Source organism: Bubalus kerabau, chromosome 15 (assembly GCF_029407905.1).
Source record: "Bubalus kerabau isolate K-KA32 ecotype Philippines breed swamp buffalo chromosome 15, PCC_UOA_SB_1v2, whole genome shotgun sequence".
Taxonomy (NCBI): domain Eukaryota; kingdom Metazoa; phylum Chordata; class Mammalia; order Artiodactyla; family Bovidae; genus Bubalus; species Bubalus kerabau.
The window spans coordinates 62,993,911-63,014,637 of NC_073638.1; the positions used below are offsets into that span (position 1 = coordinate 62,993,911).

Consider the following 20,727-nt stretch of genomic DNA (forward strand, 5'->3'; position numbering starts at 1 on the left):
GATATATACATGTTTTAGATGACAACAAATACCACTTTTCCAGGAGAGCAGTGTAATGGCAAAGGATAGTGATGGATCTTACGATTCTCTAGTGAATCATAACACAATAATTAATAATATTTATGTAGTGCTTGATAATTTACAAGATATTCATTTCCAGTATTTCATTAGATTCTTACAATAGTCTGGTGAAATTGTTATTATTCGCTCTGGTTTCTAATGATTGAACTGATGCTCAAAATGGGGTTTATAACCGCTTGGATTCTTGCTTTCTCTTATGCCGTACTGAGAAACAAGAAATGATAACACTAAGAAAATGTCTTGTTTGGACTGTTTTTTTCCTAGTGAAGCTCTTGTCTGACTTTTTGCTTTCTTTCAGACATATTCATGGTGAGGGAGGGTATTGTTTTGTTGCTCCTCTTGGAAACCTTTAGCATAGTAAATTTTTATTGAACCATTCCGTTTTACTCTCTTCCACAGCTGACAAAGTTGAAGGGTAGTTTATGAATGTGAATTAAGTGTTCATTATGTAAAACTATACCAAACTGAGTAAAGAGTTATTGATTGGAATAGTTATTGATGATATTTTAATTTTTTTAGTGCATTTATTGTTTCAGGAAGTTGATAGTTTTTCATGGATTACCATTGTTATTATTAGATTTAAAGCATTCAGTGACCTTTTTAAAAGGAAATATTTTAAGTCTTTATTTTACAATTCTAGAAGATTTCACAACATTTCAATCATCTGATGATCCGTTAACGCTCGGGGTGTCTTGGGATAGGAAAAAAAACTTACAAAATTGTTTTTCTTGTAAGAGTGTATTTATTTTTCATTTTTATTGCAGCATTAAAGTTTTTCATCAGTGATTAAATGTTTAATGTCTACCCTATAGATATTTTAGTTGCCATATCTAATCTTAATTTCTAAAAAAAGTAATAATTTAATTGTAATTTTAAAATTTTCCAAATAAATTTTTACATTTTGATGAATTATTTGTGTTCTGTGTGTAGACTGTCACAGCATGAAATCAATTTTCTGCCTTGATTCATCCCAAATCTCAGATTTCGATGACATTAATATAATTAGAAACATTGGTGTAGACGGCAACTTAAAAAGCATACTTTGCTTCTTGACAATTTAGCATATTTCTGAGAGTGCATAGGACTTCAAGAGCCTTCAGTCCACTAATAAATTTATTAACTTAAAAGAAGCGAAAAGTCTCTCTTTCTTTCTCTCTCCCCATGGCCAGTCCGCTAAAATAGATTATTCATGCTTATTTGATTCAGGTAGGCTTTTGCAAGCTTCCCTACTAGGCCTGGGAATGTGGTACATTGAGGCCTTTCAGAGGCTTCTGACATGGACCAGGCTTTTATTGCATGGTGTTTTATTATTACCAAATCCTAGTCTCCACCCAGTTAGTAGGCACTCCGCTTATTCTTTTGAATCAGGAAAGGTTATCACCTACCTTAATCCATGCAGCAGTGTGGATTAAGGACACCAGTGTGCCCCAGGATTCTCAAAGAGGATCCTGGAAACTTCTTGTTTCTTCTTTTTTGCTGTCTTTACTAAATTCTATTGGGCCTTAGGGGGATTTGCATCTGAAATGGGCAACCTGGTGTTTTTCTCAATGAAGACATCAGATCAAAGTTCAGTTAGTCAAGGCCTTTCTAAAACATTAAGGGGGCTTGGACTTACACAATAAAAAGATGAGCTCTAGCAGAGATTGCAGTAAAAACATTTTGAACCATAATCCGGATAAAGAATAGATTATAGGCCAAAGAACAGACCTTGTTTAAATTGCTTTAGACTAATAACTTTACATTTAAAAACCTTATACCCTCTTTTTAAGAAACAAATTTTAATGTGACATAATGTACGTGTTAGCAATTTCGTGGCAAATGGATAAATCATGTTTTTGAAACCATACATCTGTATATATTGTATTGAAAAGATTAGATTAAGCCAATTGATAGATCTTTTTTTATTAATGAAAACAAATAGTACCTTATGGAGGAATGAAGAGCTATTCTGTATATCAAATGACAAACCCCCAGACTCTGAATCTGAGAATAGTGTTTCTACTAGACTTTAATTTTTTTAAATTCTGTATTACTGTATAATTTGATGTTTGTGGGGATTTAATTTAATATGAATTCATGAAGTCTTAAAATGCAAACACCTAGTGGCAAGCGAATGTCTATTTCTTCTCTGAATTACAAAATTGTCACTTACTTAGTGAAATAAGCTAAGAACCTATTCTGTGCAGTGCCTCGGTTTCTATAAATAGTACCTGATTTTGTTGAGTGTTCTAAAATTTTTGTGTTTTGTAGCATTTAAGACAGTGAAAATTAAGGAAATAAAGATCAGAGATTTTATTAGAAACTATTGCCATGCAGAGTCCGTTAGTAGTTCAACTTTGGATAAAGGTATATTTGGATAGAGATATATTTCAAATTTGTTATATATTTTTTAATGTAGTAAGTCTATATATATCAGTTCTTCCATATTTGAATTAAAATGCATAAATATATCAGTATCTTGCTGAATGTAGAATAAGTAAATTACAGTTTGAAGAAAAGAAATTTTTAACAACCAGTGTGGATTTTCTTATCAGGCTGGACCAGTATCATCTTCAAGATTTGGTCACTATTATGATATATCAAAAAGGATACCACAAGAACTCATTGAGACCTCAAAGTGGCATGGATTTTTTCTCCCAGAAAAAATATCATCAGCATTTAATGTAGAACCCTGGTAAGTTAATGATTTCAATTCTGATTTCAAAGGTTAGTAAAATACATTTTTACCACAGTCTTTGAAAGAATGCCTATTTAAAGGAACAAATCCTAATAAATGTTAGTTTTCTAAGTAATATGTAACCTTAATATTTTATGTTATTTCATTATATGTGATTTTTCTAATCCTGTAACTGTTGGACCTATCATTACTCTTTAATTTGCAACTTGACAAATCTGGCTACCAAATTTGTAATAACTACTGTTTATTTTCAATAAAATGTGAAATAATTCAGTAATAGGATCTTTCATCCCCAAACGCACAAGATACATAAATATTGCTTATTGATAATAATAGCAGTGAAAATGGTATAAAATCCTGCTGTTGCTCCATGTTTTTGATACATAATAAACCAACACAACATATTCATACTGCTGCTGCTGCTGCTAAGTCACTTCAGTCATTTCCGACTCTGTGTGACCCCATAGACGGCAGCCCACCAGGCTCCCCTGTCCCTGGGATTCTCCAGGCAAGAATACTGGAATGGGTTGCCATTTCCTTCTCCAGTGCATGAAAGTGAAAGTGAAGTCACTCAGCCGTGTCTGACTCTTAGCTACCCCATGGACTGCAGCCTCCAGGTTCCTCCGTCCATAGGATTTTTTCCAGGCAAGAGTACTAGAGTGGGGTGCCATTGCCTTCTCCAATTCATACTGCTACTAACTTTATTAAGGCAAAACTCTGAAAATTAAAGACTTGACATTGAATAATTTCTAAAGTGTTAGGACTTTAAGAAGAGCAAACCAGTCAGTCCTAAAGGAAATTAATCCTGAATATTCATTGGAGGGACTGATGCTGAAGCTGAAGCTCCAATACTTTGGCCACCTGATGCGAAGAGTTGACTCATTAGAAAAGACCCTGATGCTGGGAAAGACTGAAGTCAAGAGGAGAAGGGAGAGGATGAGATGGTTGGATGGCATTACCAGTTCAATGGACATGAGTTTGAGCAAGCTCCAGGAGATGGTGAAGGACAGGGAAGCCTGCGTGCTGCAATCCATGGGGTTACAGAGAGTCAGACATGACTGAGCGACAGAACAACAATAAAGAAATACTTAATTTTAATTCATACTGCTTGCAGTTGAATCAAGGGAAGGTTTTCACAGAATAGGTTGTTGCTTCACAGAATAGGTTGTTTCCTTTTACACTGTAAAACCATTATTTTCAAAACGAAATGAGTTATTAAATGTTGATGTATGATTTAAAAATCTAGAGTCTCTTTCCCAGAAATATTGCCTGAGAGTTTAGTGAAGACTATTCCATTTATTTGACTTTATTGATAATACTAGTTTCTAATTTTTGTCATTCACTGAACCAGACATACATATACACATACTTGGGAAATAGATTCAAATAGTGTCTCCATGATTTCTCAAAACGTAAATCATAAAACCCAGATTCAAAGTCGGTTCTTTCTGATTTAAAAATCTCTGTTAGTAGTAATGCTATTCTGTCTCCATTCATGGAGTGCTTAGGGAATTGAAAAATGTACATTAATTATGATGTAAATACATGAAAAAAGATATAGTGTTACTATTGTAATTAAAAAAAATTAAAGATGAAACCTTTTAAGCCAGAAAATAAAAAGTGGTTTTTATTCACTTAGCAACTAAAGTGGTGGGAAATTAACATTTGTCAATTAACCTGATCAATATCAGGTAATATTCCAGGCATTAGACCATGGGCTATCTCATTTATCCTCCAAACAACCCTACAAGAGAAGCAGTATTATCCACACTTTGTAGGAAACTTGAGGTCAAAGACACTGAACAGCTTTACCACTGTTTTAGTCTGAGTGAGTAAAGCTGACACCAAACCCAAGTATCCAAAACCCCCTGCTCTCTTTTCTTTACCAGGCTGTCTCCATTTACTGCTGCAGTAAATGTATAACCCAACAAGAAGCTGGGCACCAGAAAAATTATACCTTGATTAGATATGGGGATGTAGTTTTTTAAATATATTTTAAGAATATTTTTGAGAACTAACAGTTTTACATGGAACAGGAAAATTCATAGATTTTAATTATCAAGGCAGTATTTCATTTCATAGTAGTTAACTGATAATTCATTTATTTCATATTAAACTTAAATGCTTAATTAAATGTAATTAAACTTTAAACATGTAATTAAATTAATTTTGAAAATGGGTACTTTACCATGTGAGATTTATTTTATGAAAAGCGTGTGCTCATTTCACTAAAATGAACTTTACTGGTTCATTTATAAAACAATAAAGCTAAGCCTTACACTTGTCCATACTTTTCCTGTAATTAAGACTAGAGGATATGGCTGTCTATCATGTATGAGGATATAATATATAATTTTATAATTTCTAAAGGCACTGTTGAAACCTATAAAGTTTTTTCTTTACAGTAAGAAGAACTGAAGGTCATTTGAAATCTATAATAACTAAAATTACTGGTATATTTGCCAATGGAAAATGTTCATACCTACAGTTTAAAAAAATAAAGCCTGGTTGTAGAATCTTGAAATGTATCACAATAATATTGCCTAGATAATTTTGTTTTGGTATTTTACTGTTATAAATCTGGTCACCTCAAACATAAAACAATAGAAAAACTGATTTTGAGAATAATTCTAAAACAGTTTACAATTTGTTTTTTTAAATTTGATGTTGTTTTGAGGTAAGCTTTGCTAATAGGTATGTCCAAGCACAGTTCTTTTTCTCTACTAGAAAGATATTGTAATTCTTTATTATTTATTCATGAATCTACTAACATACTGCTTAACCTACTGTTACAGACTGAATGTTAGTATTCATCCCATCCACCTCCCCCCGCCAAATGTATATGTTGAAACCCTAATCCCCAAAATTTGGAGATAGGGCATTTGGGAGTTAGTTAGATGAGACCTAGGTTTGATCCCTGGGTTGGCAAGATCCCCTGGAGAAGGGAAAGGCGACCCATTCCAGTATTCTGGCCTGGAGAATTTCATGGACTGTATAGTCCATGAGGTCGCAAAGAGTCAGACATAACTGAGCGACTTTCACTTTCACTCACTTAGATGATGTCTTGAGGGTGGGGCCCTGGTGTGATAGGATGGTGACCTTAAAAAAGAAAGAGAGACACTGAGTTCTCCACTCCCTCCTTGAGTAAACACCCAGGAAAAGCCATGTGAGCTCACAGCGAGAAGGTGATCATCTGCAACCCAACACTAACCCTGACTCTCACCAGACACCAACCCTGCTGGCACCATGATCTTGGACTTCTAGTCTCCAGAACAGCAATAAAATTAATTCCTGTTGTTTAAGCCACCCAATATTTTGTTCTAGTGCCCCAAGCCAACTAATTTACCCACTATATTGTAAAATGGTACTTTTAAAATTATAAATATGTTGGGTCTTTAATACTGAGTTTGCATACAGTTGGTAGTAAATAATTGATTTTGTTTTGATGTGGTTTTTTTTGAAATTCAAGATTTTACTTTTACATATCTATGCTAACAGTTGCTGCTGCTGCTGCTAAGTCGCTTCAATTGTGTCTGACTCTGTGTGACCCCATAGACGGCAGCCCACCAGGCTCTGCCATCCCTGGGATTCTCCAGGCAAGAATACTGGAGTGGGTCGCCATTTCCTTCTCCAATGCATGAAAGTGAAAAGGGAAAGTGAAGTCGCTCAGTCGAGTCTGACTCTTCATGACCCCATGGACTGCAGCCTACCAGGCTCTTCCATCCATGGGATTTTCCAGGCATGAGTACTGGAGTGGGGTGCCATTGCCTTCTCCAACAATAGCTATTAGTAGCTAAAAGTTTTGTATTAACTAGAATGAACTGAATTCTAAGAGAACTAGCTATCTTTCTGGGAGAATTTCTAGGAGAAAAACAGTGGAAAGTGGATAGGAATATTATTTACAATTTTAGCAGTCATTTCATTTTTCTTATCCTGCAAAGTCTCTTTACCATAGTAAATGAAACTTCTAGATAAACCTCTGTAGTATTTTCCTAGACAAATCATAGCTGTGTGTTTCCCATATGTTCCTGCTGCTGCTGCTGCTGCTAAGTCGCTTCAGTCATGTCCGACTCTGTGCGACCCCATAGACGGCAGCCCACCAGGCTCCACCGTTCCTGGGATTCTCCTGGCAAGAACACTGGAGTAGGTTGGCATTTCCTTCTCCAATGCAGGAAAGTGAAAACTGAAAGGGAAGTCACTCAGTCATGTCCGACTCTTTGCGACCCCATGGGCTACAGCCTACCAGGCTCCTCCATCCATGGGATTTTCCAGGCAAGAGTGCTGGAGGGGGGTGCCATTGCCTTCTCCGCCATATGTTCCTACTAATATTCCTTTGTTTGCACTTTTGTCAAAACACTAATTTCATTACACTTAATTATTTGTTTTGTCTACATTCTTATGTTCCCACCAAGCTTTGGAAATCCTTGAGGAAAAGTTATAATTTTTTTTCATCTATGTATTGTCTGAATCTAGGACACAAGTATTAAGTTGATAGTCAATGAATTAGTGAATCAAAGCATAAAATATAGTTATAACTCAAATTAACTGTAGTCTTGTTCTTAGCACAGGGATTTAGTGGGATGAAACCAATAACTGAAACATAGCCATGTAAGAGTATATTTTATTTCAAAAATACAGATTTTTTTCTTAGATTGAGAAGCAGAGAACCACAGTATATGTAGAAGTTATAAGTAGAAAATTTACTCACGAAAAAGGAATTTTGGAAGAGAGCTTCTAGGTGAGATTAAAGGTTCATAACAGAGTCATAAAGTTACAAAAGTAGACTATAAACTACTCTATTCAAAGGATATATAATAAATGATATAATGATATAAATCTCGGAGCTAAAGAAAAGCAAAGATATAAGTGTGAGGAGGAATTTTATCTACCTATTTATCTGCTGGTGATATAATTAAAGTAAAAAGATGCTATCTGAAACTGTAGAGAGAGAACTATTATCCTGAACCTCATTTTGACCAATAAAGAGAAATGACTTGCTTATATGTTTACCTTTCTTTCTTCTTTCTGTTCTTCAAGGGGGCCTTTGGATACATGGAATTTAATTGATCATTCTAGCATTCTAGCATGCTATTTTCATTGGTTGTTTTGGTATCTTCCACCTTATTCCCACATTCCTAATCCCAGTCATCTTGCCCGTAGACGTACTCTCTCTTATGTATGTATTTTATGTATATTCTTTCATATTTATGCTGCTGCTGCTGCTAATGGAGAAGGCGATGGCACCCCACTTATGTATATTCTTTCATATTTCTAGTCTTCCTTCAATAAAGCAATTGTTGACCCTTGTCTCCCTTGTGTCTCTCCAACAATTGTCTCTCTCCAAGTATTGACCCTTTCTCTGTCTCACTCCCTATATTCAGTCTATCGGTAAATTCTGTCAACTGTATCTTCAGTATATCCAGATTCCGATCACTTCTTGCATCCCTTACCTCCACCATGCTAAACTTAAGTCACCCATATTTCTTTCCAGGACTCTTGGCATAGCCTCCTAATTAATCTTGCTCCCTGCTTTTGGTGGCTCCTATTTTTGTGTCCAAAGCAGCCCTCATGAGCTTTTTTACATAGCACTGTCCGATAGCACTTTCTTCAAGTATGGAAATTTTCTATGCCTGCACTGTCCAAAATAGCAGCCACAAGCCACATGCAACTAATAATGAGTATTTTCAATATGACACTGAAATTTTTGTTTTATTAGTTTAAGTGTAAGTAGCTATGTGTGACTTCAGTTCAGTTCAGTTGCTCAGTTATCTCCAACTCTTTGCAACCTCATGGACTGCAGCATGCCAGCCTTCCCTGTCCATCACCAACTCCTAGAGTTTACTCAAACTCATGTCCATTGAGTCAGTGATGCCATCCATCCATCTCATCCTCTCTCATCCCCTTCTCCTCCCACCTTCAATCTTTCCCAGCATCAGGGTCTTTTCAAATGAATCAGTTTGTCCCATCAGGTGGCCAAAGTATTGGAGTTTCAGCTTCAGCATCAGTCCTTCCAATGAATATTCAGGACTGATTTCCTTTAGGATGGACTGGCTGGATCTCCTTGCTGTCCAAGAAACTCTCAAGAGTCTTCTCCAACACCACAGTTCAAAAGCATCAATTCTTAGGCACTCAGTTTTCTTTATAGTCCGACTCACATCCATACATGACTATTGGAAAAAACACAGCTTTGACTAGATGGACCTTTGTTGGCAAAGTAATGTCTCTGCTTTTTAATATGCTGTCTAGGTTGGTTATAACTTTCCTTCCAAGGAGCAACTGCCTTTTAATTTCATGGCTGCAGTCACCATCTGCAGTGATTTTGGAGCTCAGGAAAATAAAGTCTGACACTGTTTCCATTGTTTCCACATCTATTTGCCATGAAGTGATGGGACCAGATGCCATGATCTTAGTTTTCTGAATGCTGCGTTTTAAGCCAACGTTTTTACTCTCCTCTTTCACTTTCATCAAGAGGCTCTTTAGTTCTTCGCTTTCTGCCATAAGTGTAGTGTCATCTGCATATCTGAGGTTATTGATATTTCTTTTGGCAGTCTTGATTCTAGCTGTGTTTCATCCAGTCCAGCATTTCTCATGATGTATTTTGCATATAAATTAAATAAGCAGAGTGATAATATACAGCCTTGACGTACACCTTTCCCAATTTGGAACCAGACTGTTGTTCCATGTCCAGTTCTAACTGTTGCTTCTTGACTTGCATACAGATTTCTCAGGAGGCAGGTCAGTTGGTCTGGTATCCCCATCTCTTGAAGAATTTTCCACAGTTTGTTGTGATCCTCAGTCAAAGGCTTTGACGTAGTCAATAAAGCAAAAGTAGATGTTTTTCTGGAACTCTCTTGCTTTTTCAATGATCCAACAGATGTTGGCAATTTATTTTCTGGTTCCTCTGCCTTTTCCAAATCCAGCTTGAACATCTGGAAGTTCATGGTTCACATACTGTTGAAGCCTGGCTTGAAGAATTTTGAGCATTACGTTGCTGGCATGTGAGATGAGTGCAATTGTGCTGTAGTTTGAACATTCTTTGGCTTTGCCTTTCTTTGGGATTGGAATGAAAACTGACCTTTTCCAGTCCTGTGGCCACTGCTGAGTTTTCCAAATTTGCTGGCATATTGAGTGCAGCACTTTCACAGCATCATCTTTTAGGATTTGAAATAGCTCAACTGAAATTCCATCACCTCCACTAGGTTTGTTCATAATGATGCTTCCTAAGGCCAACTTGATTTCGCATTCCATGTGTGACAAGTACTGTCTTATTAGACAGTACAGTTTTACAGCATTAGTCAGCTCTTATCACTCCTCTGGCTCAAACCTTTAATGACATCCCATCTCACCCAGAATAAAAAACCTATATGCAAACAGAGATCCATAAGGTCTACATGTCCTTACCTAATTTGGTTCCTTGCTGCCTCTCTGATCTCTTTGATATCATTGTGGTTGTGGAAAGAGTAAAGGGAATATCAAGAATGCTTTTAGACATGAGAACTAGGATAGTGCCATTTACAGGTGTAGGTGTAAGTAAGCATAACCATATATCTAACAATATTTATTGAACACCTTCTCTGGCGTGACTACCTTGTATGCTCCCGAGTACCTTTTATGAGCCTAGAATCATGCTAAGCTCTAGGTTTACTGTAGTAAACTGTTATCCTTGACCATATATACCATAAGAAAGCATAATTTAAAAAAAAATTTTTTTAGAATCAGCTCAGTTTAGTTCAGTCGCTCAGTTGTGTCCGACTCTTTGTGACCCCATGAATCGCAGCACGCCAGGCCTCTCTGTCCATCACCATCTCCCGGAGTTCACTCAAACTCACGTCCATCGAGTCGGTGATGCCATCCAGCCATCTCATCCTCTGTCGTCCCCTTTTCCTCCTGCCCCCAATCCCTCCGAGCATCAGAGTCTTTTCCAGTGAGTCAACTCTTCACATGAGGTGGCCAAAGTACTGGAGTTTCAGCTTTAGCATCATTCCTTCCAAAGAACACCCAAGGCTGATCTCCTTCAGAATGGACTGGTTGGATCTCCTTGCAGTCCAAGGGACTCTCAAGAGTCTTCTCCAACACCACAGTTCAAAAGCATCAATTCTTTAGCGCTCAGCTTTCTTCACAGTCGAACTCGCATCCATACATGACCACTGGAAAAACCATAGCCTTGACTAGATGGACCTTTGTTGGCAAAGTAATGTCTCTGCTTTTCAATATGCTGTCTAGGTTGGTCATAACTTTCCTTCCAAGGAGTAAGCGTCTTTTAATTTCATGGCTGCAGTCACCATCTGCAGTGATTTTGGAGCCCAAAAAGATAAAGTCTGACACTGTTTCCCCATCTATTTGCCATGAAGTGATGGGACCAGATGCCATGATCTTAGTTCTCTGAATGTTGAGCTTTAAGCCAACTTTTTCACTCTCCTCTTTCACTTTGATCAAGAGGCTTTTGAGTTCCTCTTCACTTTCTGCCATAAGGGTGGTATCATCTACATATCTGAGATTATTGATATTCCTCCTTGCAATCTTGATTCCAGCTTGTGCTTCTTCAAGCCCAGCATTTCTCAGGATGTACTCTGCATATAAGTTAAATAAGCAAGGTGACAATTAGAATAAGAAAGTACAATTAAAAAAATTAATAAAACAAGAGGGGACTTCACTGGTGGTCCAGTGATTAAGACCACACTTCCAGCACAGGGGGGGCGCAGGTTCAATCACTGCTCCGGGATCTAAGATCACGCATGCCTTGGGGCACAGCCAAAAAGAAACAAGTAAACAGATAAAGATCTCGTTATGAATTGTGATAAGTAGTATAAAGACAGAGAACACTCTCCATACATTGAGGGGGGGAGGTAATAAACTTTATGTTGTTTTAGGATGAGGCCTTTCTGAAGACCTGAACCTGAGACTTGAAAAAAATCATAAGAAGAAAAAAGTGGTCTTACAGAGAGCACTGAGCCAAGAAATGTTCTTGGCTTAGGGAATAGCAGGTGTACCAGGAAAAGAAAGTAATTAGTGTTTTCACGTACCTGAAAAGCCTAGTTGTTGAAATAGAGTGAGTGATAACAAGTGTTACAAAGATGAGTTCAGAGAAATAGGGTTGAGTTCAGAGAAATAGGCAGGTGTCATACCATGCTTTAAAAATTTATTCATGAAGGGATATAGGTAGAAGCCCATTCCCTGGGCTTCCCATGGGGCATGTGTATATAGGGCTTCCCAGGTGGCTTGACGGTAAAGACTCTGCCTGCTAATGCAAGAGACATGGGTTCGATCCCTGGGTCAGGAAGATCCCCTGGAGAAGGACTGCAGCCCACTCCAGTATTCTTGCCCGGAAAATCCCATGGCCAAAGGAGCCTGGTGGGCTGTAGTCCATAGGGTTGCAAAGAGTCATACACAACTTAGTGACTAAACAGCAACAGCAATCCTGTTTGTATAAAACTTTATATAGCTTCTCTGAAATTCTTTTCTAACAAAAACTCAGTACACATTAATTTAGGTTCTTAAATATACTTAGTGATATTTGGTCGAAAAAACTCAGGAAAGACTGGAAGCTAAATGCTCGCCTTACACTATGAGATTCAGTATATATATGTATATTAGTATTGGAAAGGCTATGAGTGAAATGCCAGAATTAAATAAATAGTCATAATAACTCTGGTTATGTTTGTTTATTGGTAAAATACTCTTCAGTATCAAACATTTTTATTATCATGCTTCCTAACATCCCACAGTAATTTTTCTCAGTAAAGAAAGAGGGATTGATATAGAGCAGTATCTGAAAGAATGTTCGTCAAATTGTTAACAATGTTTACCTTTGAGTGGTGGATTTTGGGTTGTTTTTTTTCTATCCCTTCTATGTTTTATATGTTTGAATTTTTATGATGAAAACATTTTTTTCATAAAGGAAAGGGATTTCAAATAAGTGTGTAAAGTCTAACCCTTTGGGGATAATATAATGAAATCTTTATATCTCATATCAAACTATATTTCCAAAGAGTTAAAGATTTAAATACAATAAATTAAATTGTAAAAGTAATAGAAGAAAATTAAAGAGAGTGTTTAAAATCTTGGAGTGGAAATAGCAAACAGTATATCTAGGGATTGTCTTTGGAGGAATCAGAACTCTTTGGAGAAATCTTTGATTCAAAGGAAAGAAAACAGTAAATCTGTAACATTTTTTTTATTCTCAGATGTGCTTGAAGAATGATGAGGGCATGTCAAAAAGATAAGAAGCCAGCTCAAAAGAACTACTGGCCAAAGAAAAGACAATTTGAACATCAAAATAAATAAATATAGTAATGGATTGTAACCCATTTAATAAAACAGGAAGTCATGAATATTTATAGACAAAAATAAACAAATAAATACATTATTAACAAACAAGATATTTACATACCCTCAAAGTACCTTCCCACAAAATACTGATGACTAAAAAGGGGACAGTATAATTTTATGGTGGAGAAGCCTGGTAGACATCACCTTAATCAAATTAAGGTCACCAGTAATGGGGTAAATTGAAGTTATGTATCCCCTGATAGCATGAAGTAAAACGAACTCAGCAACACTTCTGTGATATTCCTACCAGGTATTCATAATGTAAATATACCCATGAGGAAACATCAGACAAACCCAAATTGGGAACATTCTACCAAATGGCTGGCCTGGAATCCTCAAGTGTCAAGATTATAAAAGTCAAGAAAAATGTGAGGAATTTCCAGATTGAAGGAGGCTGAAGAGACAATTTGAATTGATTCTGAATTCAATCCTTTTGTGATGAAGGATGATAATAGCACAGGTGGCCAAACTTGAATGAGATCTGAAGATTTTGATGGTAGTATCCATTTCCTAATTATATCAATATCCTAAGTCAGATGGCTGTATTATTGTTTAATATATACATATAAATATTTTTGTTTTATATATACAACTTTTCTATAAATTTGAGATTGTTTCAGAATTTTTAAAAGTACAAATATATGTGTATATAGATATATACTTAAACATATTTAGTAAATTAAAGCCATTTTTAAATTAGTAACAGCAAGTTGAATGCCCTAATACAAAATGGGCAGAAAAAATCAAGAGGCTGTTCTCAAAAAAGATGCAGAAATAGCTAATAAGGCTGAACTAGTAATCGAAGAAATATAAGCAAAAACCAAAGAAATACCATTTTTTCAGCTATTAAATATTTAAAATGATAATGTGTTGTGTTAAAGATAGTGTAGAGAAACAAATGTCACTCGTGTTAATTGTACAAGTGTGCATTGTTAAAACAGTTCTGGGAAAGTATGTCAAAAGTGAGAGTGTACGTTATCATTGTTGCCATCATACCATTTATAGGAATCAGGAAAATTATTTCTTCTTTGGGAAAAAAATAAAACTACTTCAGCCAATTTTTCAATCTGGACAATCAGCTCTCTTTTCCCTATCCCATTCTTTGGTGTGAGAAAAGCACATTTGGAGTTCAGTTTCTCCTTATATATAGGCCCACAAGTGAACAGTGACCATGTGCATTGTGCCTTCCACAGTACTTAGCTCACTCCTGAAAGTAACTTATTAAAAGACTTAACAAGTGAAAACACTTATTAAGATACATGTTTACCAAAAAAAACATGCATCTCAATCTACATAGTGAAATTATTTCCAATAACCAAGATATAAAAGCAAGCTAAGTGTCCATTAACAGATGAGTGGATAAAGAAGATAGGATGTAACATATACAATGAAATATTACTTAGTCATTGAAAAATGGAATTTTGCCATTTGCAACATCATGGATGGACCTGGAGAGTATTATGCTTAGTGAAATGTCAGAAAAAGACAAATACTATGTTATCACTTATGCATGGAATCTAAAAAATAAAATGAATGAATAAAGCAAAGCAGCAACAGACTCACAGGTATAGAGCACAAACTAGTGGTTACCAGTTGGGAGAGGGAAGGGAGGAGGGGCAGGATAAGGATTAAAAAGCACAAACTACTATATATAAAATAAATAAACTATGCAGAAGCCCCATGCAAGCATTTGACTTTACTGAGACCACTGTACTGTTGGCTACCATCCCTCACCTGCCTTGATACACTCTTTCAGCTAATTAACCGTCTTGATCCATGGTCAGCTTTAATCTTCACTTCCTTGCCCTTCTCTTGCTTTGTCTCACTTTCTCAGCAAAACTACTATTCTAGTTAAATAGTACTCTGACTGAAAAGACAGAAAGTGGTGGTTGTAGGGAGGAGAGTATATGAACTGAGATTATACAAGGATAGCAGTTATTGATGATGACAAGATCTAAGGTATGACCATGGAAATGGGTATTAGAGGTTGAATGGAGACATGATTGTTGGAAGAGAGGTGGTCAAGAAACTGAAAGGCCAGGGTGTTTGAAAGATGAGTAATGACACAAAGTTGGAGAGATGACAGCAGTAAAGATGGGTAGTAGGAGACATAATCTAGTGACTTTTTTATATCAATAATTCAGATCAGACTAATTGAACTGAATTATTTTTCATGAAAGATCATAACCATTCTCAGCAGTGTCCCTGTCAGTCAGTGGGTTGTTTCAAGATGCATACAGTTCTTCTATCTTCATGATCTTAGTACTTTCCCAGCTGTGGTCCAGAGCTCTGTGCTGGCCACAGCCCACCTTTGTTCCCTTAACACATTCCTGGTCTCTTTATGTTCTCTTAATTGAGTATCCATGGCGAAGAGAATCAAACTCAATGTCGTTAGGCAAAAAGCATCAGAAAAGAAAAATCAATAAATGACATCCTTCAGTGTAATAATAATGGAATTTTTAACTTGAAAATTACTTGTGAATAGACTTCACAGTCTTTATAACCACATGCAAATTGTATGCTAATATAACTTTAGCTCAGCAAACTATTTTACACAGTTAGTTGAAACATTTGATATTGTGCCTATAGCCTTACAAGTATGTCTCACCCTTTGTCATAGATGAATACCTGAAATATATGTATAAATAGTTTTTTGGTAGTACAAATTATATTTTCTCAGTGATTTGCATAATATCAAAAATGCTTCATCTTTAGTTTAAGTCAGTCATAATTGGTAGTTATAATAGTTTCTCTTCTTAAGAAGTAGTTAACATTAATATTTAAATGCACCAGAAGTTCTTACTTTTAAAAAGCTAACAGTGAATCATTTTAATGAGACAAGTCATTCTTTAAATAGAAAAGAAAATTAATCCTTGAATCATATAATTTTAAGTTTAATGGACAACAGAGATTATCTAGTATGTTCCTTTGGTTTACAGATAAGAACATTTCAAAGTTCAGAACAGAAAATTTAAAGAATTTGCCTCAAATCACATATTCTGCTCCAGTTGCTGGTACAGATAGAACTAGAACCCAGATCTTGAGCACACTTTCCATTGTGCTATACTGGTACCTAGTTTCTATATTTGCAAATCTGTGCTTTTCAATATTGAATTTTCTTTATAAACCATATACCGAGTTAATACAAGGCCTACCTATTGGTAAAGTCCTCACCAATGCAACTAAAAGAAAAATACCTCCCTATGACAGGTGGCTCAGTGGTAAAGAATCTGCCTGCCATCGCAGGAGCTGCAGGAGACATGGGCTTGATCCCTGGGTCGGAAGATCCCCTGGAGAAGGAAATGGGAACCCATTCCAGTATTCTGGCCTGGAGATTCCAGTGGAGCCTGGCATGCTATAGTCCATGGGGTCACAAGAAGTCAGACACAATTGAGTGGGCACACCCATATATATGACTATATACCTGAATACTTTGACTGTGTTGAATTGAGCCATGTTCAAACCTCATCTGTATTTGGATCCAGAGACTTTTCATTGAATCTGGACCTCACTCTAGTTTAACCAAAAGAACTTGAAGTTTTAGAAAACTTGAATTTTAGGTGCCACTTCTGTTACTTAATTGTTGTACAGCCATGGTCAAATTACTTAGTCTCTAATGGGTCTTAATTTTCTCAACCATAAAATGGAGTTAATGGCTGTATTTACCTCACAAAGTTACATAATGATCAAATGATGTGACAGTGATGCAAAAGGTTTTTGAGTATTTTATGTGCCAGATACTTTGCCAGTTGATACATTTATTATCTAAGAGTTAACTTTCACTTATCAACTAGTTAATTTCACATACACTGATTTTATTTTTGTAATGTATTTTCACAGATAAAATCTTATCTCCTGTTACCTAAGCTTTTTTGTTGTTGATACATTTATTCTTTGATCACATTAAGACCTCCGTAGTATTCCTTTGTTCATTGTTTGAGAAGGTGCAAGGTAATTATGTATTATTTATTATCTGATTACCAGATTTATTTTCTAGATGTACATCTGATTTTTTTTTTACAGTAGTGTTTTTTATCTTTCTCAATGAGATTAAAGGACAAAATTACCTTTCACAGGAAAACTAATGCCATTCCTTGATATAAATTACAGTTCTCTGATGCAAATGATCCTTTGGACCTATTGCTGAAAATTGGGGGAGGATGGACATTGATAAGGCATGAAAGTCTCATGTTTTTTATCAACTTTTTAAAGATGTTAACTTGGGCATCAGCATATAGGTTTACATTGGGTAATTGGACCCCTTTTGTCCATATTTGTTTTATTAATATAAAGAAATTCCTATCAGACAGCATGGTAATACCAGATACATAAACAATGCACCTGGACAATTTTTTAACTAAAGAAAATTTTAAATGCCCTATGTTTTAAAGGTAAAGTTAAAATTCTAATTTTTAACATTTTTGTACCGTTGTAGGACAGGGAAGCCTGGTGGGCTGCCGTCTATGGGGTCGCACAGAGTCTGACATGACTGAAGCGACTTAGCCGCAGCAGCAGCGTAGTTTTAAAGACATTGTAGTATTTCATGATAGGTAATTTTACTATGAAAGTTATCAAAAATTATGAAAATCAGGCAAAATAATATACGTGATTTGAAATGTGCTGCCTGTGGGATATGTTGTACACACCATGATAACTAACTTGTTAAATGTTTGGAAACATTAATAAGGAATCCAGGGTCATATTTGTAACTGGATTTACTTCTTAACAACTCCTGTTTTATGAGTTACTAGACTGCTGAACAAATAAAAAAAGGCAACATCCTCAAAATTAAAGAGGTTTAATAAAAAAAATTTAGATGACACAAGATATTTATTTTCAGTAAAAAATATATTACTATAAAATATTGTTGACAAGGACTTGTATCTCATGAAGATTAACAATACTCAGTATTTTAATGTTAATATTATATAAACTAGTTCAGTTTTAAAAGTTCTAATCCCATGTATCTAAAAATGAATATCCTCAATATACCTAAATGTATGATTTTTTTCCCATTGATCAAAGTGTTTTATTTTCCTAGAAATCTTGCTAGTTTGGAGAAATTTATTTTATTATAATCTTTTAATCACTGTTGGAGAAGGCAATGGCATCCCACTCCAATACTTTTGCCTGGAAAATCCCATGGATGGAGGAGCCTGGTAGGCTGCAGTCCATGGGGGTCACTAAGAGTCAGGCACGACTGAGCAACTTCCCTTTCGCTTTTCACTTTCATGCATTGGAGAAGGAGATGGCAACCCACTCCAGTGTTCTTGCCTGGAGAGTCCCAGGGACGGGGGAGCCTGGTGGGCTGCCGTCTCTGGGGTCACACAGAGTCGGACACGACTGAAGTGACTTAGCAGTAGTAGTAGCAATCACTGTTAGTGATTGGATTATGTATGTCAGTGTGAAATAAGAAAAAAGACTAGGGCATATTTGGCTTTATGTCTTGTTTTTGTTCTCATACCAGAAGAACCACTGTCTCCAAACGATTGAAGATCTACTATAGTTATCTTATCAAGCTGTGAAAAGATGAAATGGATAAATGGTAGCAACTAAAACTAAAAAAGTAATTTATGTATGTGGTATTTAGTAATGGGCCTTTTAGACACCAAATTTACCACCAAATACTTGAAGCAGATTGTATCATCGAACAACTTAGGGCAGAGGGAAAAATACTTGAGAAACCTTTTGAATATATGAAATAATAATGGTCTTAGGTAGATTCATTATTGGTGGATTAGGATACACTGGATATGTTTCTGATCCACCCTCCTTTAACCCATAGTGACTTTGGTTAAATGATTGGCTGGAATTCATTTCATAATAAAATCTTGGAGCAGATTGTAGCCGCTGAAGCTAATTGACCCAGATAGAAATTGAATCTGTTGTGTTCAAACAAAAACACTGTTCTAAAAGTTGGACTCGCTAGGACAAATATGTGTTAAGATGCGAAATAGTCACATTGTTGTCCTTGTGGAATATGATTATTTATAGACACATTTCCTCACTCATGAAAGTAGAAAAATATCTCCTTCATGTAATCCATTGTATTTTCATTGAAAATGGAGAAATAAGTATATGAGAAATAATTGTGTTGCCAAATCCTTCAATTGGAATAATACTTGTTTTGCACAAAACACCATTCTCTTCTCTTGGTTTTCTTTTGTTGTTATTATTAGAGATGTACTTTTAAACTGGATGTGACTGTTCAATAAAATGTTTACAAAGATGTGCATATATTTTTGCTGAACCACTTATCATTAATTTTGTACACATTTAAATGGTTTGCTGCATTTCCTAGCTTCTTAAGAGTATTCTTTAATGTTACCTGAATGCTTCAAATTATATTTTCTTCTTTCCTATGGCAGGTACTTCTACCTATATGATCACTTTACTTAAGATCACAGTAAAGCAAATGCTTTTGTATTTTTAAGATCACCCACAGCTTCTACAGTATTAGGCACTTCAGTTCTTATGGAATTGCAATGCTCCAGAATTTCATCATCATCTCATTTTATGTTCAGACATAGCACACAAGTTGTCCATCATGAAGAATCTTAAATTCAGTTAGTATTTAAGCAGATTTTCTTAACTCTTATTAAATTTTTGTTATGTTTCATAGCACTTGTAAAATATTTTTAAATAGTAACATTAATGCTAATATTCATATAGGAAATAGTTTATCCTCTTAAATTTTTATGTTTTTGTCATCTTTTTAAAAACAAAAGTGGAGTTTATATCCACTTGTCTTCTTTGTCTTAAAACATTGTTTTTGAATTAGTATTATTTTTGCAGTTTTGTTCTAAGAATATTAAAACTTTGATGGAAGATAAACTCAGGTGATCAGGGTGTTGATTCAGGTGTACTTGGCATAGCAGTTCATTAACTATGTGTTAATTATCCATGATTACTCCTGAAAAGCTATAGTGGCTTCATCTTTTAGGTTGCTTCATTAAATCATTAATTTTCTTGGTGGTAACTAAGCCTGACATAAAATTAAGTCATCTCCGTCTCCACAGATTTTTATCTTCCCATGATGTCAAGAGCATTGAGTTAGTTAATATAGGGTAATGTAACTTATTCCATGCATGTACTGACTTTTTATTTTAGAATTATTTATATTATTTTGGCTTATCTGATATTTAAGTATAATCTCATAAATGTGTATCTTTTAATTAATCATTTAATGTTGTAGCTTACAGTTTGTATTTGCTGTGTAATAAGCCCATTTATGTATTTGAACCACTTCTTATCAACAGTTCTTTGACCCCTGGCTACATGAAGCTGCTACAGTTTATCCAGAACATTATTTATAAGGAAGGATTTGATGGATCCAATCCCCAGGTATTGAGAAACTTCAAAACCTTTTTATAATCATGTATGTAATGTTGTTTTTAAACTCTCTAGGGCTAGAACCAGAAGGGCTTAGAATAGTCAACAGTGAGCAAGCTGTTTCTAAACACAGAGGATGTAAATAAGCAGAATACATGCAGCCTTAGTTTGACTATAAATGTGTGCTTTGAATTTGTGCTAAGTTCTCAGTGGATACACAGAAAATGTTCATATGCATTGTCAACATGAATTACTTTTAAATATGTATTTGTAGTGCCTGGAATTAATAAATAACATAGCTTGAAAAT

The 20,727-nt window shown here is 35.5% G+C and overlaps 1 protein-coding gene across 5 annotated transcripts in view; it reads left to right on the forward strand.

Annotated features, from left to right (window-relative positions):
* The window catches only part of ELP4 (elongator acetyltransferase complex subunit 4), a 244,446-nt gene that overhangs the window by 70,313 nt on the left and 153,406 nt on the right, over window positions 1-20,727 (forward strand). For all 5 annotated transcript variants that reach the window (XM_055549205.1, XM_055549209.1, XM_055549206.1 and 2 more), the window contains exons 5-6: window positions 2,616-2,755; window positions 20,347-20,431. In XM_055549205.1, the coding sequence (XP_055405180.1) occupies window positions 2,616-2,755; window positions 20,347-20,431 (225 nt within the window). The remainder of the gene's footprint in view (window positions 1-2,615; window positions 2,756-20,346; window positions 20,432-20,727) is intronic.